At 41.8% G+C, this 25,141-nt stretch overlaps 2 protein-coding genes and 1 long non-coding RNA gene across 3 annotated transcripts in view; 1 reads left to right on the top strand and 2 right to left on the bottom strand.

Annotated features, from left to right (window-relative positions):
* LOC137641584 (nucleolar protein 4-like) overlaps positions 1 to 25,141 on the bottom strand; it is a 342,312-nt gene that overhangs the window by 132,354 nt on the left and 184,817 nt on the right. The gene's annotated exons all lie outside the window — the stretch shown is intronic.
* LOC137641583 (phosducin-like protein 3) overlaps positions 15,152 to 25,141 on the bottom strand; it is a 110,381-nt gene continuing 100,391 nt past the window's right edge. The window contains exon 6 of the mRNA XM_068374292.1: positions 15,152 to 15,372. Within this exon, the coding sequence (XP_068230393.1) occupies positions 15,218 to 15,372 (155 nt within the window). The 3' untranslated portion in view covers positions 15,152 to 15,217. The remainder of the gene's footprint in view (positions 15,373 to 25,141) is intronic.
* The window catches only part of LOC137641585 (uncharacterized), a 31,151-nt gene continuing 22,203 nt past the window's right edge, over positions 16,194 to 25,141 (top strand). The window contains exon 1 of the long non-coding RNA XR_011044549.1: positions 16,194 to 16,476. This is a non-coding gene — a long non-coding RNA (uncharacterized lncRNA). The remainder of the gene's footprint in view (positions 16,477 to 25,141) is intronic.

Consider the following 25,141-nt stretch of genomic DNA (forward strand, 5'->3'; position numbering starts at 1 on the left):
CCGATGCATCTTTTAGCTGTGCTCTTAGCACTGGGTCTGTCACTGAAGCGAACTGGAGGGAGCCGAGCACTCGTTCCCGTTGTCGTCTTGAAATCCGTTTGGATTTGAGAAGTCTCTTGACAGACCTCGCTATTTCCTTCCTCTTCTTTAGCGGAATGGAAAGACGGTGTGACTGGAGGTCCCAATGTATGCCTAGCCATAGGAACTTCTGAGCTGGAGATAGTCGAGACGTTTTGGTGTTTATCTTGAAACCTTGATGTTCCAAGAATTGGATCACCTTCTCGGAAGCTTGCAGGCATTCCTCTTCTGATGCTGCCCACACCAGCCAATCGTCCAGGTAAGCCATTACCTGGACGCCTTGTAGGCATAGTTGTTGAACGATTGTCTCTGCAAGCTTCGTGAAGATCCCTGGGGCTATGTTTAGCCCGAAGGGCATGGCTCTGAAGGCGTACTGTCTTCTCTGAAGCCTGAATCCTTGGTAGGAGGAGGTCTGGCGATTCATTGGAATGTGCCAGTAGGCGTCCGCCATGTCTGTCGAGACTGTGTATGCCTTTCAAGGTAATAGGTCTCGTATGTGCTGAAGGGTCAGCATCTTGAACTTGTTGTTCTCTATGAACTTGTTGAGAGGGGACAAGTCCAGAATGACTCTGAGTTTGTCGGAGTCCTTCTTGGGAACACAGACAGTCTTCCCTGGAACCTGATGGACTTTTCCCTCTTGATCACCTTTTTGTTCAAGAGTTCATGGACGTATTCTTCCAGGACGGGGGTGGAGTGTTAGAAGAATCGGGGGAAAGCTGGTGGTGGTGTCCTCCAGCTCCAGCCTAGTCCGTTCTTGATGATGCTGTGAGCCCAGGGATCAAAGGTCCAACGATCCCGGAAGAGGCGGAGTCTTCCTCCCACCGGAAGCATCTCATTGCTTCTGGTTTCCGGAGGGCTTGCCTCCACGACCACTTGCTCCCCTGCCTCCTCTCCCTCTGGAGGGATGTCTAAAGGAGTCTCTTCCGGAGCCTCTACCTTTGGCACGAAAGGTAATAGTCTGCCTCTCGTAGGCAGGCGTGAAGGCTGGTGACTGAGTCACCACCGGCTGGGGTACCAGTTGGAAGGTCTGTTGGGGCTGTGCCACCAACTGGGGAGCTGTGGCCACGGGAAGCTGATGATTAGCCTGTCAAGGCTGTGGCCTTGGTCTCTTGGACTTCTTCTTCGGTTGGGGGCCTTCATCTGGAGAAGACTTCCTTTTCGACGACATGCCCCACTTTTGGAGAAGCTTCCTGTTCTCCGTGGCGGCCTTGTTGACGATTTCCTTGACCAAATCATTGGGGAAGAGATCCTTTCCCCAAATGTTGGAGGAAATCAGCTTCCTCAGTTCGTGTTTGACCGTGGCCAATGCGAACACGAACTCTCTGCAGGCCCTCCTTGCTCAGACGAAGCTATAGAAGTCCTTCGTCAGGGTTGCCAAGGGGGTCTTGGCTAGGACCATGAATACACTTGAGGTCCTATGTTCCCCAGCCATTGTCTCCATGATCACTTGGAGGGAGAGAGAGGCGGCCAGTCTCTCTTTTGTATCATGCTCCCGACGAAGGAGATATTCTGATAGTTTGGGGAGGTTCTCACTGAACTGACGTCCAGCAATGTCGGCCTCCAACTTTCCCACGGAGAAAGTTAACTGGATGTCCTTCCAGTTCTTGTCGTCGGGGATAAGGCGAGGGAGAGGGGCCTACATTCCTCCAATGTATGGCAAGGTTTCCCCTCCTCCACCACCTTAAGCACTGCCAGGAGAGACTTCTCCACAAAGGGGAAGACCATAGTACTTGGAGCAAGAAAGGACGGGCGTTTCTTGCTAAGGGCCGGCACCTTAGAGTTGGTGTAGCCCTTGTCCTTCAAGCAACCAGCTAGCAGTGATTGAGCCTTTGCATGGTCAAACACGATGACCTCCTTTGGCTCTGTTTCCTCCTTGGAAACGGGTTCTGACTTGAGCCGTACGAAGCAGTCCGGATAGGATGCTAAGTTAGGCCAGAATTCCACCTCTTCAAGGGGGACGGCGCCTAGCTTGTCCGAGAACATGATCCTACCGCTGGTGATGGGCATGTACTCAGCATGCTTACACGGGTTGGTAACAGAGCAGGTAGGAAGATCCTTGACGTTAAGCCTCCTCTGAGGCTCGCGTTGCTTTGTCAAGCGAAGGATTTCCTTCTAGAAATCGTCATCCTTCTTGCGGAACCTCTCCTCGAGGATCGCTATCATGGCTTGGAAAGTGTCCATGGAGTCATCCGGTTTTGTGGGCATGGGAGTGGACGACATAGAGGGGATTAGTTCCGAGATGATTACAAACGATACGGAGGGCTTAGCGACGTCCTCTTCTAAGGAGTCGGGAGCCGCCGTAGGGTCCTTTTCGTGACCCTCGGCCATAAGGGTCCTCTCGGTGGTGTCTGACACCTCCGACATCCTGTCGTCATCTAGATGGATGTCCTGAAGTGCGTCCGATACATCGGGGTCGACCGTCAGCTGGACGCATGGGATCTCCGGTCGAGGGATGACAGCATCCACAGATGCCTTAGGGAAGAGCATAGCCCTCATCTTCTCGTTGGGAAGGTAAGACCCCGTGGCGTTGTTTTGGAAACCATGCACCCACTTGTGCAGTTTCTCCGGGCGATGTCTCTTGACTCCGCAGTCTTGGGAGTCTCGAACGCCTCATTGAGCAGGTCCTTTCACGTGGTGTTTACCTGCAGGTCCTAGTACCTCAGAGATCCCTGGGTGACAAAACAACTGGCGTGGGTTCGGCACGCCAGATGACCGTAGAAATCCCGGCGCCGAACGCTGCAGAAGGCGCTCTCACACCGGATGTACTCCTCCTGTAAAGAAAGGAAAGGTACACGAGTATGCGGGAGTCTATTATGATAGGCTTAAAATAATCTTAGATTAATCTTAATGTAATCTTAATTATAAGATACCTTTCCAAGTGTAAGCTTAGGATAGGTAAGCTGGAAATGAAATAGGAAAGACACATACTTGTGAATCCCGCACAGCCAATTGCCGCGACCCTTCTCCACTACTAATTCTAGGGCTACCATCAAGGTAGGCCTGAAGGAGGAATCTAGCCCATAGGGTTAGAGTAGTGTAAGCAGCACTTCCTCCAAGGAATCAGTAGTGGGGAAAGGGGGAGAGCCAATGATCAATCAGCGTAAAGAAAAGGGGAGGATATTAATCCCCAGTTCAATTAGGTCCCGGCAAGGGACTGCGCATGGATGCACAGAGTATGCTAGAAATATATCTATTGCATAATTATACACCATAGTTTTCTGTTTACGGTATGCACTATACCACAGATGTACTGGCTACAGTCATACACCAGACACTGCCGGCGCACTGACAGCAGGTTAGTGCAAGCGAACGGTCCACTATCACAATAGTGTAAATATATGTGGAGCCGACGGCCCGCTGGTGCATCGGCGGCCCGGCGGCCCGCTGGTGCATCGGCGACCTGTCAGCCCACCGGACCGCCGGCGGAGGGTAACCCGCCCCAGCCATCATAGTATGTGGCAGGGTAAAGGAGAAAACCCTATGCATTGTCAGCAGGTCGCCGACACGCCGGGGATCGCCGGCGGCCAGAAGGCAACCGGCTGAAGGTACACCTACCCTGTCATCAATCTATGTGACTGGGAGGAAACCTAGGCTACACTGCCAGCTGTTGCCAGCAGAGTCGGTGTGACAGTGGGCCGGCACTAGTTCGGAGAGAGAGAGAGAAAGCAGTGAAGGAAGGGGAGGGGAGGGCGGCAGCTCACTACCCTAACTTCGCCTTCCTTGAGAAGGAGGGTTCAAATGGAAGGAAGAACATATCATGATCAGGCTTCCATCCAGCCGCAGCTCTGCCGTCGGTCGGTTAGGGCTGCGGGTGGCGATCCAAGGGAGGATCGAAGAACACTCTAAGATAGCAGGAAGGTCTCCCGCCGGCAGCTAGACCTGCCGCCATGCTATCCCAGAGCAGTATCGTGCAAGGGAAGCTGAACGGGTTGGCCCAGCAGACGAAAGACCAGGCCGACCCCACAACCCACCAGCACTCGATGAGTTGTAGGACGGCGGACAGGTGTGTGATGGCTAGACCATCACTAAAGGACAGAGGGGGAGGGGAAAGGATCCTGTGTTAGGGGTGTAGGGGTTGGCGCAAGCCTTCCCCAACACCCTAGCAAGGGGACTCTGTTTCGGTACCAGCACCATCCCAGGTATAAGGAGAGTTCATTCTCCAGCCCAGGGTGGGTCAATACAGTAAGGGACCGGCATCATCAGGCCGTACCAAACTATAAAGAAACACAATCCCTACGCCTGCCTAACCTAGGCTAGGGAAAACATATCTCCCAGCCCAGAGTATGCAAGTGCAGGACAAGTCGCTAGGCCACAGGGAGGAGGGGTCTCGTGACCCCTCCAGGTGTGGTCTAGGGTGGGGAGCAGAGCCCCCCCCCCCATGCCATCCAACAAGGACCAACAGAAGAGTTCATTCACCTATTGGGGTAGCTGGAGGCACACGACAGGTACCCTGAGGTTCTGACCCGAACTCAAAGGTCTTGTACTATGGCTCTGGGACGGGGAAGAAAACCCTAGCCTAACCTTACCAGAATCACAATTCAGGGCAAGGAGGGCTAGGATATAGCCTAAGCTACCTCAGAGGGAGGAGAGATTACCTTATGTATAAAGGTAATTGGGGAGATGCAAAAGTATATCAAAACCCCTTGTATACTCTCTAGAAGGAGGAAAAACCCATGTGCAATCATTGAATCTTATATGTATAATTGCCTAATATCTTCATTTAAATAAGATAACACTAGGAACACATATTATATCATGCATGAAAGTAAACTAAAGCGCCTAGGCTAGCATGCCTAGCATCGTAAAATCGGCTACCTACACTCGACGAAATTAAAGAATACTAACGGTATAATATAACTAATTCCTAGCAATGGCTAACTAAATAAAGCATGCGATGTGAACGAGAGCGTCGGCGACGCCTCCAGTTAGGCAATAGCTCCGCTACAAAACACAGTATATTTCGATAGAAAAACGTTACTTTACGGCCAGAGCTAATTTATATCATATAAGAAGTAAATACTCAACTTTCCAGAGACAGAGGAAGCTGAAGATTGCGACATGTCTGCAGTAAATAGCGAAACAACTGAGAAAAACACCTGATCAAAGACGCTACTATGAAAGGAATGGAGTTGGCGGGCGGTGATGACGTCAGCAAGATGGCCGACGCATATGACGTCATCCGAGTACCCATAACAGTAACGGAGGAGGAGAACTTTGTAACGGCTCCTCCCATATCTTGCCACTAATTTCCGCCTCGAAGCGTAAACGCTATGTGGGGTGCAGATAGCTATGTGGCGTGTCAAGAATACGTCCCCTGTTATTATGCGATATCCTAAAGAACAACCTTCAAGGTACTCGTGCCAGAAGTTAGAATTCTGGAAACCTTTAGTTTAATTCTCTGGGAATATCCACTGTAGTCATATATACCCTTAGGAAGCTACTAAAGGACCCTTCCATCAGGATGACATGGCCTGAGCCCAAAAAATACAATTCCAATCTACTTTATATTTTATATATATCTTATATGAGTATGACACATCAGGCACAGATTGTTCAGTCTTAATTATGAACGAAATTAAGGCATGATCAGACGTCGCAACTATAGAACCAGCCTTACTTGTTATAACACCAGGAGAGTTGGTGTTTACTAGGTCCAAGCAGTTACCAGACTTTTGAGTAGCCTCACTCATGATTTGCTCACAGCCTAATTCCGAGGCAAAGGTCAAAGCTCTTAAGCCATAGCGATCAACAAGAGAAACAGAATTTAACCAACAAGAAGAAAAGAGGCCTTTCTATCATCTTTTTGTATCTTAACCTTAATGGTAAGAAGACAATAGAAGATAGAATCATTCAAGTCTAGATTCTGGTAGACTGAATACAAACAAAAGTATTTATGCCTGCCACAAACTTTTATTACCTCAATTTCATGACATCCACAATTATAGCTGGACTTATGGGAAGCAGAGTACTCAGTCCTAATATACACACATTTCCCTTGCTTCAAGAATGACATCCCGTTTCAAAACTTTTGGTCTCTTAAAAACTGTTATCAGGAGCTCGAATGGTTGCATCATTTGTGAGCATGATAGAGTGTCACGCTGTTTTGAGGCAACTGTATGGTCTTCAGTATTGTCATGCAGTCCACGAATATTGCAATACAATAATATTACAACACTGGGAGTCTAAAATGTACCAGTTAGGTAAGGCCAGTCCTTACCTTGAGTTGCCTTAGTTCTTAGATGTCGACTTGGTGGGCGGGAGGAATGATATCTTAAAGGGAATAATGCAACATTTTCAGTTTTGATGGGGGATAACATTGCTGTTAAGTTGGCTTCCGGGACAAAGAAATAGAACATCAGGGAAGTTTCATAAAAATTATGTTGTATTAACTTTCTCTGCTAATACAGTACAGTAATGTAATTATGTAAAGAGAGAAAGACATTCGGTAGGTGTTTTGTCTTGTCTTAGAATTTCAGCAGGGGATGTGTTGAAGTAGCCTACCAGAAGTATATTTCAATTAGATTAGTAAATTAAGGTAGAAATTTTCTTTACATAATAGCATAGAAAAGAATGTTTAAGGGGAGCCGGCTGGTTTATGCTGTTTTATAAGGCCAGGATTTTGACTTTCATACCACTTGATAAGGTGACTTAGTACATCTCCAAAATGCATAGGATTTTTGCCTGTGACCTTTGTTTTGATCCTAAAAATGAGTGTTTTTTTCAAATTATATCTCTTCCCGTGATACTTAATATTAAGACCTGGGATTACTACTCTATATAGACCTGATTTAGACTGTCGACCTAATCTTTTTTTTTTTTTCTAAAAGTAATTTTTAGCTAGATATGAATTTTTTCATTATGGTAAAAAAAATGAATCCTATAAATCAGGGGAAAAAAATGAGAAAAAATATGAAAGAAAAATTGGAAAAAAGGGCTCTATTTGATTGTTTTATAATGTCTAAGTTATGTACATAATTTCAATGCTATTTCGTTGAAACTAGGGAGAAGATAGAATTTGAAAATCAATAAGTATAGTTTTAGATATGGGCGTTCAAAGTTTTTCTTTGTATTTTTACAAAGAAAATGTTAATAAATCCTGATTATTATAAATTGTATGATCCTTTTTGGATATTAATAAACCAAAACAATATTATTTATCATAATCATAAATTAAGATCCCTTTGCGCAATATCTTACTCTTTAGGGGAGACGGTCGCTCCATCTTCTCTCTCCCTCTTAATGAGAGAATGCCTTGATGAAGTCATTGAGCTTCAGCACGGCATTTCACTCCCGTGCTGAAACTTGGTGACGGGCAAGAGGGCTCTCGAACTTGGGGAAATTACTCCCCCAGTTTGAATCTAAATTTCTCTCTTTCACCTTTTTCTTTTTCTCAATATTACTTCGACCTTATCCTAATTTCATAAACTTTCTTTCGTCTTGCTTTCCAAACTCAATGAGAAAAATTTCCCTCATTATATATGTGTATATATTATGTACATATATATTTATTATTATTTTTTTTTTTTTTTCCTATGGCTTGGATGTTTCTCATCCATTGTAGCCCTGGCGTGGATGTTCATACATCCTATATTGCTGCCTGCTTTGATGAGTGGGAGGAGGTGTCACGGTTGGGAGGTGTTTGCATTCAAAGCTATATGTGAGAGTATTGGATGATTTCAGCCATCCCGAAGATGGTTTGGACCTTTTTGGCGGAACTATTCTCAAGTGTTGGGTCTTCGGAATCCAGGGGGATCCAATGCTTGGGGTAGGACTCTCGGCTTTTGGCCGGAAGCCCGTCATTATAGATATGGGGAGGATGATTCCATAATTTCTTGGTCTCAGTCCTAACAGGCGGGTTCAGCTTACACCTGTGCCTCTATATCTGTTTTGATGCTATCCTTCGGGTAGGGTATGGAGTGGACCATCTGGGAAGTATACTCTCATTGTGCCGATAGTAGAGAGTGCAAATTTCCTTTCCGACGCGTGATGGCCTAACATTCTCGAGCAGGTACATCAAACTAACTCTTTTCCCTCTTTTTACTATAATGGATTCTTTAAGGAACGAACCCCCATCCCCTGGATACGCTGACTCTCCCCCGGCACTGTTGACGACCTCTGCTAATGTGATAAGGGATAGCTCTGTTGATGACCTCGGAACGGGAAAGGACCATTCTACTGATATTTCTAAATCGAGTAATTTGGGTAACACGAGGAAACTTCGAATCCTCCATGTTACACAAATTTCAATAGAAACAAATTATGATGATCTATGTAAAGCATTTGAATGCTATGGATGCATAAAAGAAATAAGGATGAAACTTGTAGCTGAAACTTGGGATTCATGGATATCTTATAGTAGTTATGACGAAGCATTTAGTGCAATAAGTAATTTGAATAATATTAAAATTAATAACTTGAATGTCGCGGCTGCTCTCTGCGATAAGGTACCAAAAGATTTAGATGTGTACAGGCCTGCCGATTGGTTGGAAAAAGGCACAGATTTAGTCATGCCCTCCCAGAGAAATCCAAAACCACCGATGTGGCTTATAGCTGAATCAAGGGGGGTTACAGGGAATTATTTTAAAATATGCAAATTGATTCAGAAAAAAGTAGGAACTATTGCACCAGGCGATATATCTCGTTTCGGAAAAAATAGTTTCCTTATCCATGCCAAATCCAGTACACAGTCGGTAATATTGTCCAATATGAAAATAAATAATGATGACATTAAGTTAGATGTCAAACCCCACCTAAATTTTAGCTACGGAAGGGGCGTAGTTTTTAACAGAGACCTATATGATTTTACAGAGGAGGAGATACTGGCCATGTGTCCATTAAATGTTTGGAAAGTTCATAAAGTCCCAGGTACATCAATGATAATCCTTACGTTCCAGGATGCTGATGTACCTTTTCATATTATTATCGAGAACGAAAGGATTAAAGTAAGACCCTTCAAGCAGAAGCCATTGCAATGCTTTAATTGTTTTAAATTTGGGCACCCGTCCAAAGTTTGCAAAAATGAGAAGATGTGTGGTATTTGCTCCAAATCTTACCATGGAGAGTGTGCACTTGGAGCCAGGTGTTTAAATTGCAGCTCGAATCACAAATCCACAGACAAGATTTGCGAGCTATATAAGTTGGAGGAAGCTGCCCTCAACAAATCAAACTTAGAACACATAAGTGTGACCCATGCCAAAAGACTATTAAATAAATCAAATACATATGCTAAGGCATTAAAATCAAACCAACCTAGCACTGCCAATAGCTCAAAAAAAAGTATACTATCTGACAAAATGTCAAATAACGAGGTAACCTTATCACCTCCTGAGGCTTTACCACGGTGTATTAACACTAGGTCATTGCCCATTGCTGTACAGCCTTCAGCCGCCATTACAAAAAGTAATACAAACCTCTCTCAGGCCATGTCCTTGCCTGATCTGATGGAGGTTCCACTTAAGACTAACTTACCTGATGCACCTGTTGTGGGAAAGGTGCAAAAACCTCGAATCCCACCATCTATTAATCGCAAAAGAGAGAGAGCTCCATCTCTCTCTCCACCCTCCATTAGAAATGTTAAGGTTATGACATCAAATAAATTTGATGTTTTGTCTGTTGATGTTTCTAATGAACCAGAAGATGGACTGAATAAATCAGAAATTCAAGTTGAGGTCCACCATCCACCTCAACAAATAGATAAAAAGAATACAAAGAAAAACACCAATGTTAAACCCAACATAACAAGACCACCTCTGAAGAAACATACTGGTAATAATGTTACATTAAAAACTGCTAATGGGAAGACCTCATCCAAGATGTCTTCCAGAAATAATCCATAGTTTTCTCCTCCATTTGGCAATGGAACTGTCAGGGTTTGAGGGCGAAATATGAAGAACTTAAGCTCCTAATTCATGAGCATTCCCCCATAATTGTATGTCTACAGGAAAGTATGCTTGATTCTAACACTCCTAGTCCTCGAGAGTATGTTAGCTATAGAACACCATATAATCAACAAGCAGGGAGCCATGGCGGAAGTCTCATGTACATTCGTCGAGATGTTCCCCAAATACCCATGTCTATACGTACAACCCTGCAGGCAGTTGTTGTACAAATTGATATTGGGAGAAAATATACAATATGCTCTCTGTACTTACCTCCAAATGATAATATTTTATATGATGATTTAGCAGAGGTCATTCAACAACTCCCTCAACCTTTTCTCCTACTGGGAGATATGAATGGTAGACATCCTTTATGGGGTGATGTTTTGGCCAACACAAGGGGCAATATTATCTCATCAATTGTGGAGAATGAGGATGTGGGACTCCTTAATACCGGAGAGCCCACACACTTCCATGTTCAGACAGGTACTTTGTCATGCATTGACCTTTCAATTGCAAGCTCTAACTGCCTTCTTGATTTTGATTGGAGGACATTAGATGATTGGCATACTAGTGATCATGCACCAATCATTATAAACACCAACAAGGGTCCGCCTTTGCAAAGATCGCCACGTTGGAATCTAGACAAGGCAGACTGGGTTAAATTTTGTGAGCTAAGTGAAATCGAAGGGAGAGCAGAACAGTTTGAAAGTATTGATGATGCCATAGACCTACTGAATGGAACTCTTCATACAGCAGGAGTCAATTCAATTCCCAAAACAACAGGGTTATTCAAACGACGACCAGTCCCGTGGTGGTCTTCAGAACTAACTGCACTCCACAGAGCCACAAGAAGATCTCTAACACGATTGCGTAGACGCAGAACTGATGAGAATTTAATAATGTACAAGAAATGTAGAGCACAGTTCCGTCGTGCCATGAAAGAAGCAAGGCGCCAGTCATGGATGTCTTTTGTTTCCTCTATTAACAGTAGAACACCACCATCTTCTGTGTGGAGGAAAGTAAAAAAGATAGCTGGCAAATTCACCCCCAACCCACCACCAGTGTTGAAGGTGAATGGCCAGTATGTAACTGAAGCAAATGAAGTTAGCAATGCCCTGGCTAATCATTTTTCAAATGTATCCAGCAAGTGTGAAGGAGCCCCTGGTCACCAGTATAGGAGCACTGAAGAAAAGAAAATTTTAAATTTTGCAACAAGAAGGGAAGAGTCGTATAATTCTCCTTTCACTGAAAGAGAATTTGATGTCGCACTTGCTCATTGCAACGATACAGCCCCTGGACCCGATGGAATTCCATATGCAATGATTAAACATGTACATTTTAATACAAAGCTATTTATTTTAAGTATTATTAATAGAATATGGCATGATCATAGCTACCCAAGTGTTTGGGAACTAGCCATTATTTTAGCCTTTTTAAAACCCGGTAAAGACAAGTTTTTAGCAGCAAACTATCGTCCTATTGCATTGACATCTTGTTTATGTAAAATCATGGAGAAGATGGTCAATGCAAGGCTGATATGGTACCTTGAAAAGAAAGGTATTTTATCACCGATTCAATGTGGATTCCGAAAAATGCACTCAACGACTGATGTGTTGATACGACTTGAGTCATCTATTTGTGAAGCCTTTGCTTCCAAACAGCACCATGTTACAGTATTTTTTGACCTTGAAAAGGCATATGATACCACATGGAGATATGGTATTCTTAAAACCATTCATGAATTGGGATTGAGAGGAGAGCTGCCACTATTTATTCAGGCATTTCTTTCACGTAGAGTTTTTCAAGTGAGAGTGGGGGAAAATCTATCAGAGAGTAAGTGCCAGGAAGAAGGAGTTCCTCAGGGTAGTGTGCTGAGTGTAACCCTTTTTGCACTAGCAATTAATGGGATATCCTCAGCCATTCCCCAGGATGTTCTCTCAACACTATTTGTGGATGATCTCTCAATATCATTTGCTGGCACTAGAATGGCAATGGTTGAGAGAAAAGTCCAACTCTCTATTGATAAAATTATCCAGTGGGCTGACATGAATGGATTTAAGTTCTCGACAAGTAAAACTACCATTGTCCATTTTTGTCGTATCCGGGGAGTACATCCAGACCCGGATATATACATTAAAGGTCAACGGATACCATGTGTATCGGAAACCAAATTTTTAGGTTTGATATTTGACTGTAGACTTACATGGGTTTCTCACCTAAAAGCGCTAAAAGCTAAATGTGTTGAAGCTCTGAATATCTTAAAAGTATTGTCCCATACATCATGGGGGGCAGACCGCAATACTATTTTAAAATTATACAAGGCCTTGATTTTTTCCAAAATTAGTTATGGTTGTGAGGTATATTCTTCAGCCACCCCAAGCCGGTTAAAAATATTAGACTCGATACATCATGCAGGTATTAGATTATCTACTGGAGCTTTTAAAACCTCGCCTATCCCAAGTCTCCTTGTTGATGCTGGAGAGTTACCTCTAGACCTTTACCGAATGTCTTCCATTCTTCGGTATTGGTTTAGATTGCAAAGACTCCCTAGCTCTCTAGCCTTTCAGACTGCAAGCCTTGTAAGACACGCATCATACTTTGAGTTGCACCCAAAATCTCCTCAACCTTATGGCTTTCGGGTGAAACGATTTTTAAATAGTCTGGATATAATTAGAAATAAGGTACTTCCATTCAAGGTATCATCAACGCCTCCATGGAAATTACCTGACATATCTTTTTGTAAATACTTTATTGGAGTTAAGAAGAATATGACTGACTTAGAATCCAGGTCTCTTTTTATGGAACATGTTGAAGAACATAGGGGATCGACTTTTATATATACTGATGGCTCTAAATCTGATGCTGGCGTTGGATTTGGAGTACATAGTAATGATTTTAATTGTAGAGGTGCACTTCCTCTAACAGCTTCCATATTTACTGCCGAACTGTATGGCATATTAACCGCTATTGAGAAAATAGCTTTGGAAAAGGAGGGTAATTTTACAATTATTAGTGATGCAAGGAGTGTTCTTCAAGCTTTAGAAGTTTTTAATTCTAGTAACCCTCTAGTTTTAAAGATTTTAGAATGGCTTTTTATTATTGGACGGAAAGGTATAACTGTTCGATTTTGTTGGGTTCCAGCACATGTAGGTGTGTCTGGGAATGAGAAGGCAGATTTACTGGCGAAGAATGCGGCATCCGAGTTGCTACCAAGGAGGTATCCCATTCCATGTAACGATCTCCTACCTTACATCAAGAAATTGGTTTGTGATAAATGGCAACAGCACTGGGACAGTCAAGACGGCAATAAAATGAGGGAAGTAACAAATATCATATCACCTTGGAGGTATAACATGATTCCCCGAAAATGGGAGACGACTCTTTGTCGTCTCCGTATTGGTCACACACGGTTGACACACGAGTTTCTGCTGAAGGGCCAACACCAACCGTATTGCGAGGACTGCTTAGTACCTTTAACAGTGAGGCATTTGTTGACCGAATGCCCTAATTTTACTAACTTAAGAAATAGATATCTGTTTGAGGCTCGAGGTGAGGATGGCAGGTTTATCCTTGCCAAGATTCTTGGACATGATGTGTCTTACTATGCGAGCGGAATTTTTAGATTTATTTCAGAAGCAGGTCTTCTGAAAACTATTTAACTATTTTAATGACTTCTTAATTTTTATGGTTTTAATCGAATTCTCTTTTAATTTTCATATACAGTAAATGGTATCGGCGTCAATGACCTTAGATGTCAGGATGCCAGAAAACTTTCAATCAATCAATCAACCATCTTCTCTCTCTCACTAACTCTGCGAATATCACTGATATTACCCACTTCTCAACTCTTATTAGAGCAAATTTTCTTCTTCCTATGTTAGCGAGATGTTGAAATTGTCTTTTCCTCTTTGGCATGATGAAATTCTTGCCGAAACCAAGAAAAACAGACGTAAAAACGAGTGAATGACAGAGATCAAACTTAACCGTACGCTCTCTCTCTTAGGTTTATGCTAGCACTGAAGGAGTGAAGGGTATTATCATAAAACTTCCTGTCTTGTGACTTATGGAATATATGAATATACCATTGCTCACAATTTGTTTTTTATTAAAATATAATGATTATCAAAATTTATCATAAGAAATACTGCATTTTTATTTTACCGATCAATGTTTTTGGTTTATTAAGTTACTTTTACTAATAACCCTGTAACTATGAAAGTATGAGGAATTTTGACAAAATATTTTGTTAAGGCATTCTCCATTGCCATACGAAGCTCACTGAATTTTTTCAGGATTTTGTGTTTTTCGTCCTATACCCCCCATGTAATGGCATACTGGCCGGACTCCTTAAGTAAAGAAAGTAAAAGAGAGAAAAGAATGTTGAATGGTTTGTAAGATAGGTTTAGTTGAATGGAAAAGTTAATTATATGGGAAGATCTGACAATCTGCATTTTTCTTAATTTATTTTTGTAGTTTGTTATTAAGGGTTATAACTAATTGGGGTATCACCTTCCCTCCACAATTTTACTTTTCACAGGTAAGATCTTATATAGATGAACAAGATTTTACACTGAACTCTATATTTTGTTTGGAAATATAGATTTAACCTTTGAAAATTAATACAGTAGTTTTCTATTGAAATGTAATGCAATAGTTTCCTACTCCTTCCCATTTTAGGTATTGAAACACATTAGGTTAGATATAACTTTCACTAATCTAAATCACTTTTTGTTATGGTACTTACTCCACATTGTTTGTCCTCCACTGTCTAATCTTGATATAACAAGTGGGTGGCTGTACAGTTCTTCTCCAGAAGTAGTTGCATGGCAGTAAGAGTAATTATTTTTATTCATTTTGATGTTATGAAGTTGGTACTTCCAAAATACAGGTGCAACAGTTTTATATTCTTCAAAGGTAAGAATGGAAATAACACTCGACTTCAGCAGTAAGGAATGGCCGAAAGGTAAAACCAGTTTACCTACATGTGGGTATATGATTTTCAATAAATACAGTAAAGTACCGTACCAATGTTTAAAACACTAAAAATTTATTAATAAAATTTCATTTCTTTTCTACTCTTCACTTTATAAATATTAAGCAGGTTAGAGCCACAATAAGAATTGGGTTAAGTGGCTATGCCTTTAGTGATGTGACCTCATACACTAAACAGGTAAATTATAATTCTCATATCCTCTGTTTATTTAATGTAAAGCCATACACATTACATAAAATATTGCATAAATATTTTTTGTACAAAGCTACCAATCATCTTCATCGCTATCATTTTCATCATCACTGTCCTTGTTATACCCTCGGAGTGAACTCATCATGACATCTTTAACTTTCGGGCCACGAGGGTCAGACTCCAGATCCGTTTTGATGCCTCCAGTCCGAGAGAGAATCCATTCTAGTTCTATAAAAAAGTGGAAGGCATTAAAATACAAAAACTTATAGTGACACAGCTGTAATTATATATATATTTATTTATTTTTTTATTTTCTGGTGTATTCTACAGCATACAAATATAAGCAACAACTGTAACATGTTGTATAGGGGAGCATATAATTATATAAAATGTATTTGTAAGTAGAAAAACTAACATTGCCATTCTTTACCTGTAATCTAAATTTACAGGATGCTATCAAAATAAAATTTCAACTAGTTCATGATGATTTTATGAGAAGAATGTTTAATAGTCCTACCTTTCCTTACTCTATATACAAGATATGTACACTGTATCTTTCTTATCAGTCGAGTATTATAAAATAAAACCCTGTTCTCAGTATTGAAGTAGCATTCTAATTTATCTCAGAATTAAGATAGTAAAGTATTCCAATTTCTACGTACAGTAATAGTTAATAGTCATGCATAACATGTCCCATCACATTTATCTTCAACTGAATTCCTTTAATCCTTTTCTGAACTAAGGATTGCTTTGTTTTATTTCAAAATCTTACATTCATCATCAAAAGTAGTATTATTTAGATAATATTCAATGCTCAGCAGTTTACTCAATATGGACTGGCAGTAAAAAAATCCTTCCTCTGAAAAAATAAAAAATATTCCCATCAATGTTTTAAGGAAACCCTTTTCTCAAAAATATTCCCATCAATGTTTTAAGGAAACCCTTTTCTCAAAAATATTCCCATCAATGTTTTAAGGAAACCCTTTTTTCAAAAAAAAAAAAAAAAAATTTCATCCAAGTAACAAGCAAACCATTACCAAATTTAAAATGCCCTGTTAATTAGTATTGGAGATGTCTGATATATTGAGAAGCATTAATCCTTTCTACATTCCAGCTCATCCACGTCACACCAAAAAACTGAATAACTGCAAGAACTTATCTTAAGGATGGGAATCAAGAGCTTTTGAAATCAAGTGAAGTAAGGATGAAGGACACACGAGAGCACAGCAAATATTTGTCATCCTTCTATTACAAACTTGCCCTAAGGCTTTACAGCCTTCCCTTAGCCTCAGCTTTAGCAAATAACTGCTGAAATCTGGCCAGAGATGTATGGTAGGTAGCTCTTTACATACAGACTATCACAAAGGAAGGTTTTTTCATGGTGGATTAGTATGACAGGAAAGCAGTTTATCTCATTTTGGGCATACCCTATTTAGTAAGGGTTAATACCCTTTTCATCTTTAACCATGGAAGTATAACAGCCTTCTTAGTCACTTACATCTCTGTTTAAAGTCTACTAGACATAAAGTGCTCACACTGAATATTTTTAACCTCATAAACAATAGTATACAAAAACTTGGTTTGGTACATACATACATATACCAAGGCACTTCCCCAAGTTTTTGTGGGTAGCCGACATCAAACAAATGAAACAAAAAGGGGACATCTCCTCTCTATGTTCCTCCCAGCCTGACAAGGGACTCAACCGAGTTCGGCTGGTACTGCTAGGGTGGCACAGCCCACCTTCCCACATTATCCACCACAGATGAAGCTTCATAATGCTGAATACCCCACTGCTGCTACCTCTGTGGTCATCCAAGGCACCGGAGGAAGCAGCAGGGCCTACCGGAACTGCATCACAATCGCTCGCCATTCATTCCTATTTCTAGCACGCTCTCTTGCCTCTCTCACATCTATCCTCCTATCACCCAGAGCATCCTTCACTCCATCCATCCACCCAAACCTTGGCCTTCCTCTTGTACTTCTCCCATCAACTCTTGCATTCATCACCTTCTTTAGCAGACAGCCATTTTCCATTCTCTAAACATGGCCAAACCACCTCAACACATTCATATCCACTCTAGCTGCTAACTCCTTTTTTACACCCGTTCTCAACCTCACTACTTCGTTCCTAACCCTATCTACTCGAGATACACCAGCCATACCTCCTTAGACACTTCATCTCAAACACATTCAATTTCTGTCTCTCCATCACTTTCATTCCCCACAACTCCGATCCGTACATCACAGTTGGTACAATCACTTTCTCATACAGAACTCTCTTTACATTCATGCCCAACCCTCTATTTTTTACCACTCCCTTAACTGCCCCCAACACTTTGCACCCTTCATTCACTCTCTGACGTACATCTGCTTCCACTCCACCATTTGCTGCAACAACAGACCCCAAGTACTTAAACTGATCCACTTCCTCAAGTAACTCTCCATTCAACATGACATTCAACCTTGCACCACCTTCCCTTCTCGTATTTCTCATAACCTTACTCTTACCCACATTAACTCTCAACTTCCTTCTCTCACACACCCTTCCAAATTCTGTCACTAATCGGCCAAGTTTCTTTTCTGCGTCTGCAACCAGTACAGGATCATCCGCAAATAACAACTGATTTATCTCCCATTCATGGTCATTCTCGTCTACCTGTTTTAATCCTCGTCCAAGCACTCGAGCATTCACCTCTCTCACCACTCCATCAACATACAAGTTAAACAACCACGGCGACATCACACATCCCAGTCTCAGCCCCACTCTCACCAGAAACCAACCGCTCACTTCATTTCCTATCCTAACACATGCTTTACTACCTTTGTAGAAACTTTTCACTGCTTGCAACAACTTTCCACCAACTCCATATAACCTCATCACATTCCACATTGCTTCCCTATCAACTCTATCATACACTCTCTCCAGATCCATAAACGCAACATACACCTCCTTACCTTTTGCTAAATCTTTCTCGCATATCTGCCAAACTGTAAAAATCTGATTCATACAACCCCTACCTCTTCTAAAACCACCCTCTGTTTTATCTTTAATCCTATTAATCAGTACTCTACCATACACTTTTCCAACTACACTCAACAAACGAATACCACTTGAATTACAACACTCATGCACATCTCCCTTACCCTTTATTTGGTAAGATATCCAAGTAAGTTAATTGAGGTAAGTTTTAACTTCTTTTTATTTTAATTCATCTCCAAGTGTTCTCTCAGGTGAATGATTTATTTTGCATTTTCTGTGGTTTAATAGACAAATTAGTTTGATTTTTTCTTGAGTGCAAGAAAAGTTTCCCTCTTAAAAAATTCTACAGAACAGTCAATGGTATAACCTCGTCAATAAATAGTTTAATTTCTTTAACATTATTGAGTGCAAACAAAATGAAGATATGAAGAAAGGAGATTTAAAGAGAAACTTACTTGAACTTAACTCATTTGCAGAGTTTTAGAAGGAAATTTATGGTCATGTTCTTGATTTGTATTTGTTTTGACATGAATAATTTAGCAAGGTAATTAAAACTTCTGAGTCTGAGAAGGGACGAAAGTTGCATCAATCTAGTTTCCTTGATGAATTCTGTTCAGATACTTTGTATTACAGGTATTGTATATTTTTAAACAAAGTAACTTAACATTTATGCAAGATAGAATTTACTATTTTAATTCCCAGTTATTTTAAAAATGACATTTTAATTATAAAATAAATTTTTGAATATACTTACCCGGTGAATATATAGCTGCAACTCTGTTGCTCGACAGACAAAAAACTGTACAAAAAACTCGCCAGCGATCGCTATACAGGTTGCGGGTGTGCCCATCAGCGCCAACTGTCGGCCAGATACCAAACTCCATGTAAACAAAGACTCAATTTTCTTCTCATCCCACTGCGTCTCTATTGGGGAGGAAGGGAGGGTCGTTTAATTTATATATTCACCGGGTAAGTATATTCAAAAATTTATTTTATAATTAAAATATAATTTTTAAATATTTAACTTAGCCGGTGAATATATAGCTGATTCACACCCAGGGTGGTGGGTAGAGACCAGTTAAATATGTTTACATCTTATGAGCTAAGAGTTTTTATTTCATTTTAGAAGTTATCAAAATAACAAAAACAAAATAAATAGGTACCTGGTAAGGAAGTCGACTTAGACCAGTGGTTCTTAACCTGGGGTACCTGTACCCCCAAGGGGTACGAAACCTTAAGCCTGGGGGTACGAGACATGATAGCCAGTGCAATGGTAGCTACTGTATATTTACCATGAGAAAGCAAAAAATGTATTTTCCAAATATTTCTCTTTCTATAATTGTCTAAATTTATTTTATTTCAAGTTAGTGCTGTAAACATATTTTTTATGTTTTCCATGGTTTCATATACGTTTTCTTGATGTCTCGTACGGTTCGTGTTCGCGTTGTTCCTGACTCTGAAACATGCTGCATGTGCACTGTGCCGTGTGTAGTTGAGTTAATGTGAACAGTGTGAATTGGGTCTGCGTTTTGTTTGTGTTCGAGTTGTTGATAGTATTGAGGTGAATTACTGGTGAGTGTGACATTTTTTATTTGTGAAATGTAATTTTGTGGATTATTTTATTTGTCACAATATGTTTTTTTAGTGTGGTATAACTCTAATATTGTCAAGAATAGATGTATAATTGATAAAAGATATATAATTTTGAAGGTACTGTTATGTGCATGAGGAGGAATATAGTGGACTTAGGGATGGCTTGACCAGGTGAGGGGTCGGGGATAAGTTGGTCAAAAACTGGTCTGACTTGGTCAAAAACTGATATGTGTTGGTCAAAGCATGGCTCGAGTTGGTCAAAATATGGCTTGAACTGGTAAAAAAATTCCTTTGGTAAATAAATGACCTGGATTGATCAAACAATGGCCTGAGTTGATCAAAACAATCCCTTGAGTTGGTAAAACTCAGGCAGATGGAACTCAACGACCACAGTGCATCCTCTGCAGCACAGTCTTTGCAAATGCAAATCTCAAACCATCAAGACTAAATGAACACTTCAACAATCGGCATGGAGGCACAGATGCTGGACATGACTTAAACAGCTTGAAGATCAAGCGGGAACAATTTGATCGTAGTGGTACCCTGTCAAAGCTAGGTTTTGTGCCAGTTGAGAAACCTTTGTTGCAAGCATCTTATGAAGTTGCCCTTTTATGTGCAAAGAAGAAAAAAGCTCACACTATAGCAGAGGAGCTTGTTAAACCTTTTGCATTAGAAATGGCAAAAATAGTGTTAGGGACAGAAGCTGAAAAGAAGCTTAAACAGATACCTCTGTAAAATGGCATTTATTTTCAAGGATTCATGATATGAGTCAAGATGTCTTGCAGCAGGTGATAGCAGACCTGAAAGCTAGTCCTGTCAGAGTGAGTATTCAGCTGGACGAGTCAACTGACGTTAGTTTTTGCAGCCAGTTGATGGCATTTGTTCAGTATGTGAAGGAGAAAGAAGTGGTGGAAGAATTCTTATTTTGTAAACCTCTGAAAACTACTGCAAAAGCAACTGATTTGTTCAGTCTTGTGAAAGAGTTCTTCTTGGAACATGAAATGACTCTCAACATGTGTGGTTCAATTTGCACTGATGGAGCCCCTGTCATGCTTGGAAATAAATCAGGCTTTGCCACCCTAGTGAAAAAAGAGGTTCCCCATGTAACTGTCACTCACTGTGTGTTGCATCGTCATGCACTTGCTACAAAGACGCTGCCAGAAAAATTGAAGACTGTTTTATCAGTTGTTGTGCTTGCTGTAAATTTCATCAGAGGACGGGCAGTGAATCACCGTCTTTTTGCATCTTTTTGTGAAGAAATTGGAGCTGAGCACAGTGTTCTTATTTACCAAACAGAAGTGAGGTGGCTTTCCCGTGGCAGGGTACTTACACGTGTATTTGAACTTCATGAAGAAATTATGCAATTTCTTAGAAATCAAGGCAGTGAAATTGCTGACAATTTTGAAAACAGGGAGTTCATTTTGTCTCTGGCATATCTGGCAGATGTATTCATGCACCTCAATGAACTGAATGTCTCTATACAAGTAACTGCGATGAATATGATAACTGCCAGAGAAAAGTTATCTGCCCTCACCAAGAAACTTCCAATGTGGATAAAGCGCATTGAAAGTGAAAATTTTACAAACTTCCCTTCTCTTGATGAGGCTGCTAGTGCTGAAGAAGAGCTGCCCATCCTGAGTGAAGTAAAAGAACATTTGCAAGAACTGATTCAGTCCTTCCAAGGGTATTTTCACCTTGAAGAAGGTTCTGTGGCACAATGATGGATACCTGATCCATTTCTTTTCAACCTTGATTCCATGGATGATAATGATATCATGAAAGATGATCTTGAGGAGTTGCAGACCAATGACAGAATCCGAATGGAGTTTGAAATGCAACTGGATATGTTTTGGTGTGCACAACTCCAAGCATTACCACAGTTAGCAAGGAGAGCTTTGGAGGTCCTCGTGCCATTTGCAACTACATACTTATGTGAGGCAGGTTTTTCAACGCTCCTACACATCAAAACAAAAGCCAAAAACCGTTTGGATGCAAGTGATGACATGCGTCTGGCACTTTCAAGGAAAGAACCTCGTTTGAACAATATCATTAATGAGAAACAACAACAAAAGAGCCACTAAAAATGTGTTGGTGTGCACTATGTAGTAATATTCATTATTATTCATTGTATCCTACTAATTGACACCTTTCATTTGAAATAAAAAAAGTACCTTTCTTCTGTAATTGAAAATCTAATAATTTCTCAGCAAGGTTTGTATCACTGATCCTTTTCTTATATTTGTATTGTATTTACATTGGATGGGGGTACGAGAAAATTTTCTGACATATCAAGGGGTACGGGCACTGAAAAAGGTTAAGAACCACTGACTTAGACGATTACTCTGCCTTATAAGTACGTCTTCCTTACGGAGCCTCGCGATCCTCTTAGGATGCTGACAGACCCCTAGGAGCTGAAGTATCAAGGGCTGCAACGAATACAACAGGACCTCATCAAACCCCTAATCTGGGCGCTCTCAAGAAATGACTTTGACCACCCGCCAAATCAACCAGGATGCGAAAGGCTTCTTAGCCTTCCGGACAACCCATAAAAAACAACATTAAAAACATTTCAAGAGACAGATTAAAAGGATATGGAATTAGGGAATTGTAGTGGTTGAGCCCTCACCCACTACTGCACTCGCTGCTACGAATGGTCCCAGTGTGTAGCAGTTCTCGTAAAGAGACTGGACATCTTTCAAGTAAAATGACGCAAACACTGACTTGCTTCTCCAATAGGTTGCATCCATTATACTTCGCAGAAGTTGCTACAGCTCCAACTTCGTGCGTCTTCACCTTAAGCAAAGTTCGGTCTTCCTCACTCAGATGTGAATGAGCTTCTCGTATTAACAATCTGATAAAGTATGATAAAGCATTCTTTGACATAGGCAAAGATGGTTTCTTAACTGAACACCATAAAGCTTCAGATTGGCCTCATAAAGGTTTGGTACGCTTTAAATAGAACTTAAGAGCTCTAACAGGGCATAAGACTCTTTCTAGTTCATTGCCTACGATCTCCGATAAGCTGGGAATATCGAAAGATTTAGGCCAAGGCCGAGAAGGCAGCTCATTTTTGGCTAGAAAACCAAGTTGCAGCGAACAAGTGGCTTTTTCCGACGAAAATCCGATGTTCTTGCTGAAGGCATGAATCTCACTGACTCTTTTAGCCGAGGCTAAGCATACCAGGAAAAGTCTTAAGAGTGAGATCTTTCAGGGAGGCTGATTGTAACGGCTCAAACCTGTCTGACATGAGGAATCTTAGTACCACGTCTAAATTCCATCCAGGGGTAGCCAAACGACGCTCCTTGGTGGTCTCAAAAGACTTAAGGAGGTCTTGCAGATCTTTATTGTTGGAAAGATCTAAGCCTCTATGCCGGAAGACCGATGCCAACATGCTTCTGTAGCCCTTGATAGTGGGAGCTGAAAGGGATCGTCCTTTTCTCAGGTATAAGAGAAAATCAGCTATTTGAGCTACAGAGGTACTGGTCGAGGATACGGAAACTGACTTGCACCAGTCTCGGAAGACTTCCCACTTCGATTGGTAGACTCTAATGGTAGACGCTCTCCTTGCTCTAGCAATCGCACTGGCTGCCTCCTTCGAAAAGCCTCTAGCTCTCGAGAGTCTTTCGATAGTCTGAAGGCAGTCAGACGAAGAGCGTGGAGGCTTTGGTGTACCTTCTTTACGTGAGGCTGACGTAGAAGGTCTACCCTTAGAGGAAGACTTCTGGGAACGTCTACTAGCCATCGAAGTACCTCGGTGAACCATTCTCTCGCGGGCCAGAGGGGAGCAACTAACGTCAACCTTGTCCCTTCGTGAGAGGCGAACTTCTGCAGTACCTTGTTGACAATCTTGAACGGTGGGAATGCGTAGAGATCCAGATGTGACCAATCTAGGATGAAGGCATCTATATGTATTGCTGCTGGGTCCGGGACTGGGGAGCAATAGATTGGAAGCCTCTTGGTCAGCGAGGTTGCAAAGAGATCTATGGTTGGTTGGCCCCAAGTGGCCCAAAGTCTCTTGCACACATCCTTGTGGAGGGTCCATTCTGTTGGAATTACTTGCCCTTTCCGACTGAGACAATCTGCTATGACGTTCAAGTTGCCTTGGATGAACCTCGTTACTAGAGAGATGTCTTGACCTTTTGACCAGATGAGCAGGTCCCTTGCGATATCGTACAACGTCAGTGAGTGGGTACCTCCTTGTTTGGAGATGTACGCCAAGGCCGTGGTGTTGTCTGAGTTTACTTCCACCACTTTGCCTCGAAGGAGATACTCGAAGCTTTTCAAGGCCAGATGTACTGCCAACAGCTCCTTGCAGTTGATATGCATGCTCCTCTGACTCGAGTTCCACAGACCTGAGCATTCCCGACCGTCCAGTGTCGCGCCCCAGCCCAAGTCCGATGCGTCCGAGAAGAGAACATGGTTGGGAGTCTGAACAGCCAGGGGAAGACCCTCTCTTAGGTTGATATTGTCCTTCCACCAAGTCAGACAAGACTTTATCTTTTCGGAAATTGGAATCGAGACCGCTTCTAGCGTCTTGTCCTTTTTCCAGTGAAAAGCTAGATGGTATTGAAGAGGACGGAGGTATAGTCTTCCTAGTGACACAAATTGTTCCAGGGATGACAGCGTCCCTACCAGACTCATCAACAGCCTGACTGAGCAGCGTTCCTTCTTCATCATCTTCTGGATGAATAACAGGGCTTGATCTATTCTGGGGGCCGACGGAAAAGCCCGAAAAGCTAGACTGTGAATCTCCATCCCTAAATACACAATAGTTTGGGATGGGACCAGCTGCGACTTTTCCAAATTGACTAGGAGTCCCAATTCCTTGGTCAGATCTAGAGTCCACTTGAGATCCTTCAGACAGCGACGACTGGAAGAGGCTCTGAGAAGCCAGTCGTCCAAATAAAGGGAGGCTCGGATGTCCGATAAGTGGAGGAATTTGGCCACATTCCTCATCAGCCTCGTAAACACGAGAGGAGCTGTGCTTAGGCCAAAGCACAGGGCCCGAAACTGGTAGACCACATTTTCGAAGACGAATCTCAGAAAAGGTTGGGAGTCTGAGTGAATGGGGACGTGGAAGTAGGCGTCCCTTAGGTCTAGCGAGACCATCCAGTCTTCCCTTCTGACCGCTGCTAAGACTGACTTTGTGGTCTCCATGGAGAACTTCGTCTTTGTGACAAAGACATTCAGAGCACTGACGTCTAGCACCGGTCTCCACCCTCCTGTCTTCTTTGAAACTAGGAAGAGACGGTTGTAAAATCCTGGTGATTGAAGGTCCGAGACTTTGACCACCGTTCCCTTCTCTAGCAAAAGACACACTTCCAGTTTCAGGGCTTGTCTCTTTTCTTCCTCTCTGTACCTGGGAGAGAGATCGATGGGAGACGTTGCTAGAGGGGTTTGCGTACAAAAGGGATTTTGTAC

The sequence above is a fragment of the Palaemon carinicauda genome, chromosome 5, assembly GCF_036898095.1.
Source record: "Palaemon carinicauda isolate YSFRI2023 chromosome 5, ASM3689809v2, whole genome shotgun sequence".
Lineage (NCBI taxonomy): Eukaryota > Metazoa > Arthropoda > Malacostraca > Decapoda > Palaemonidae > Palaemon > Palaemon carinicauda.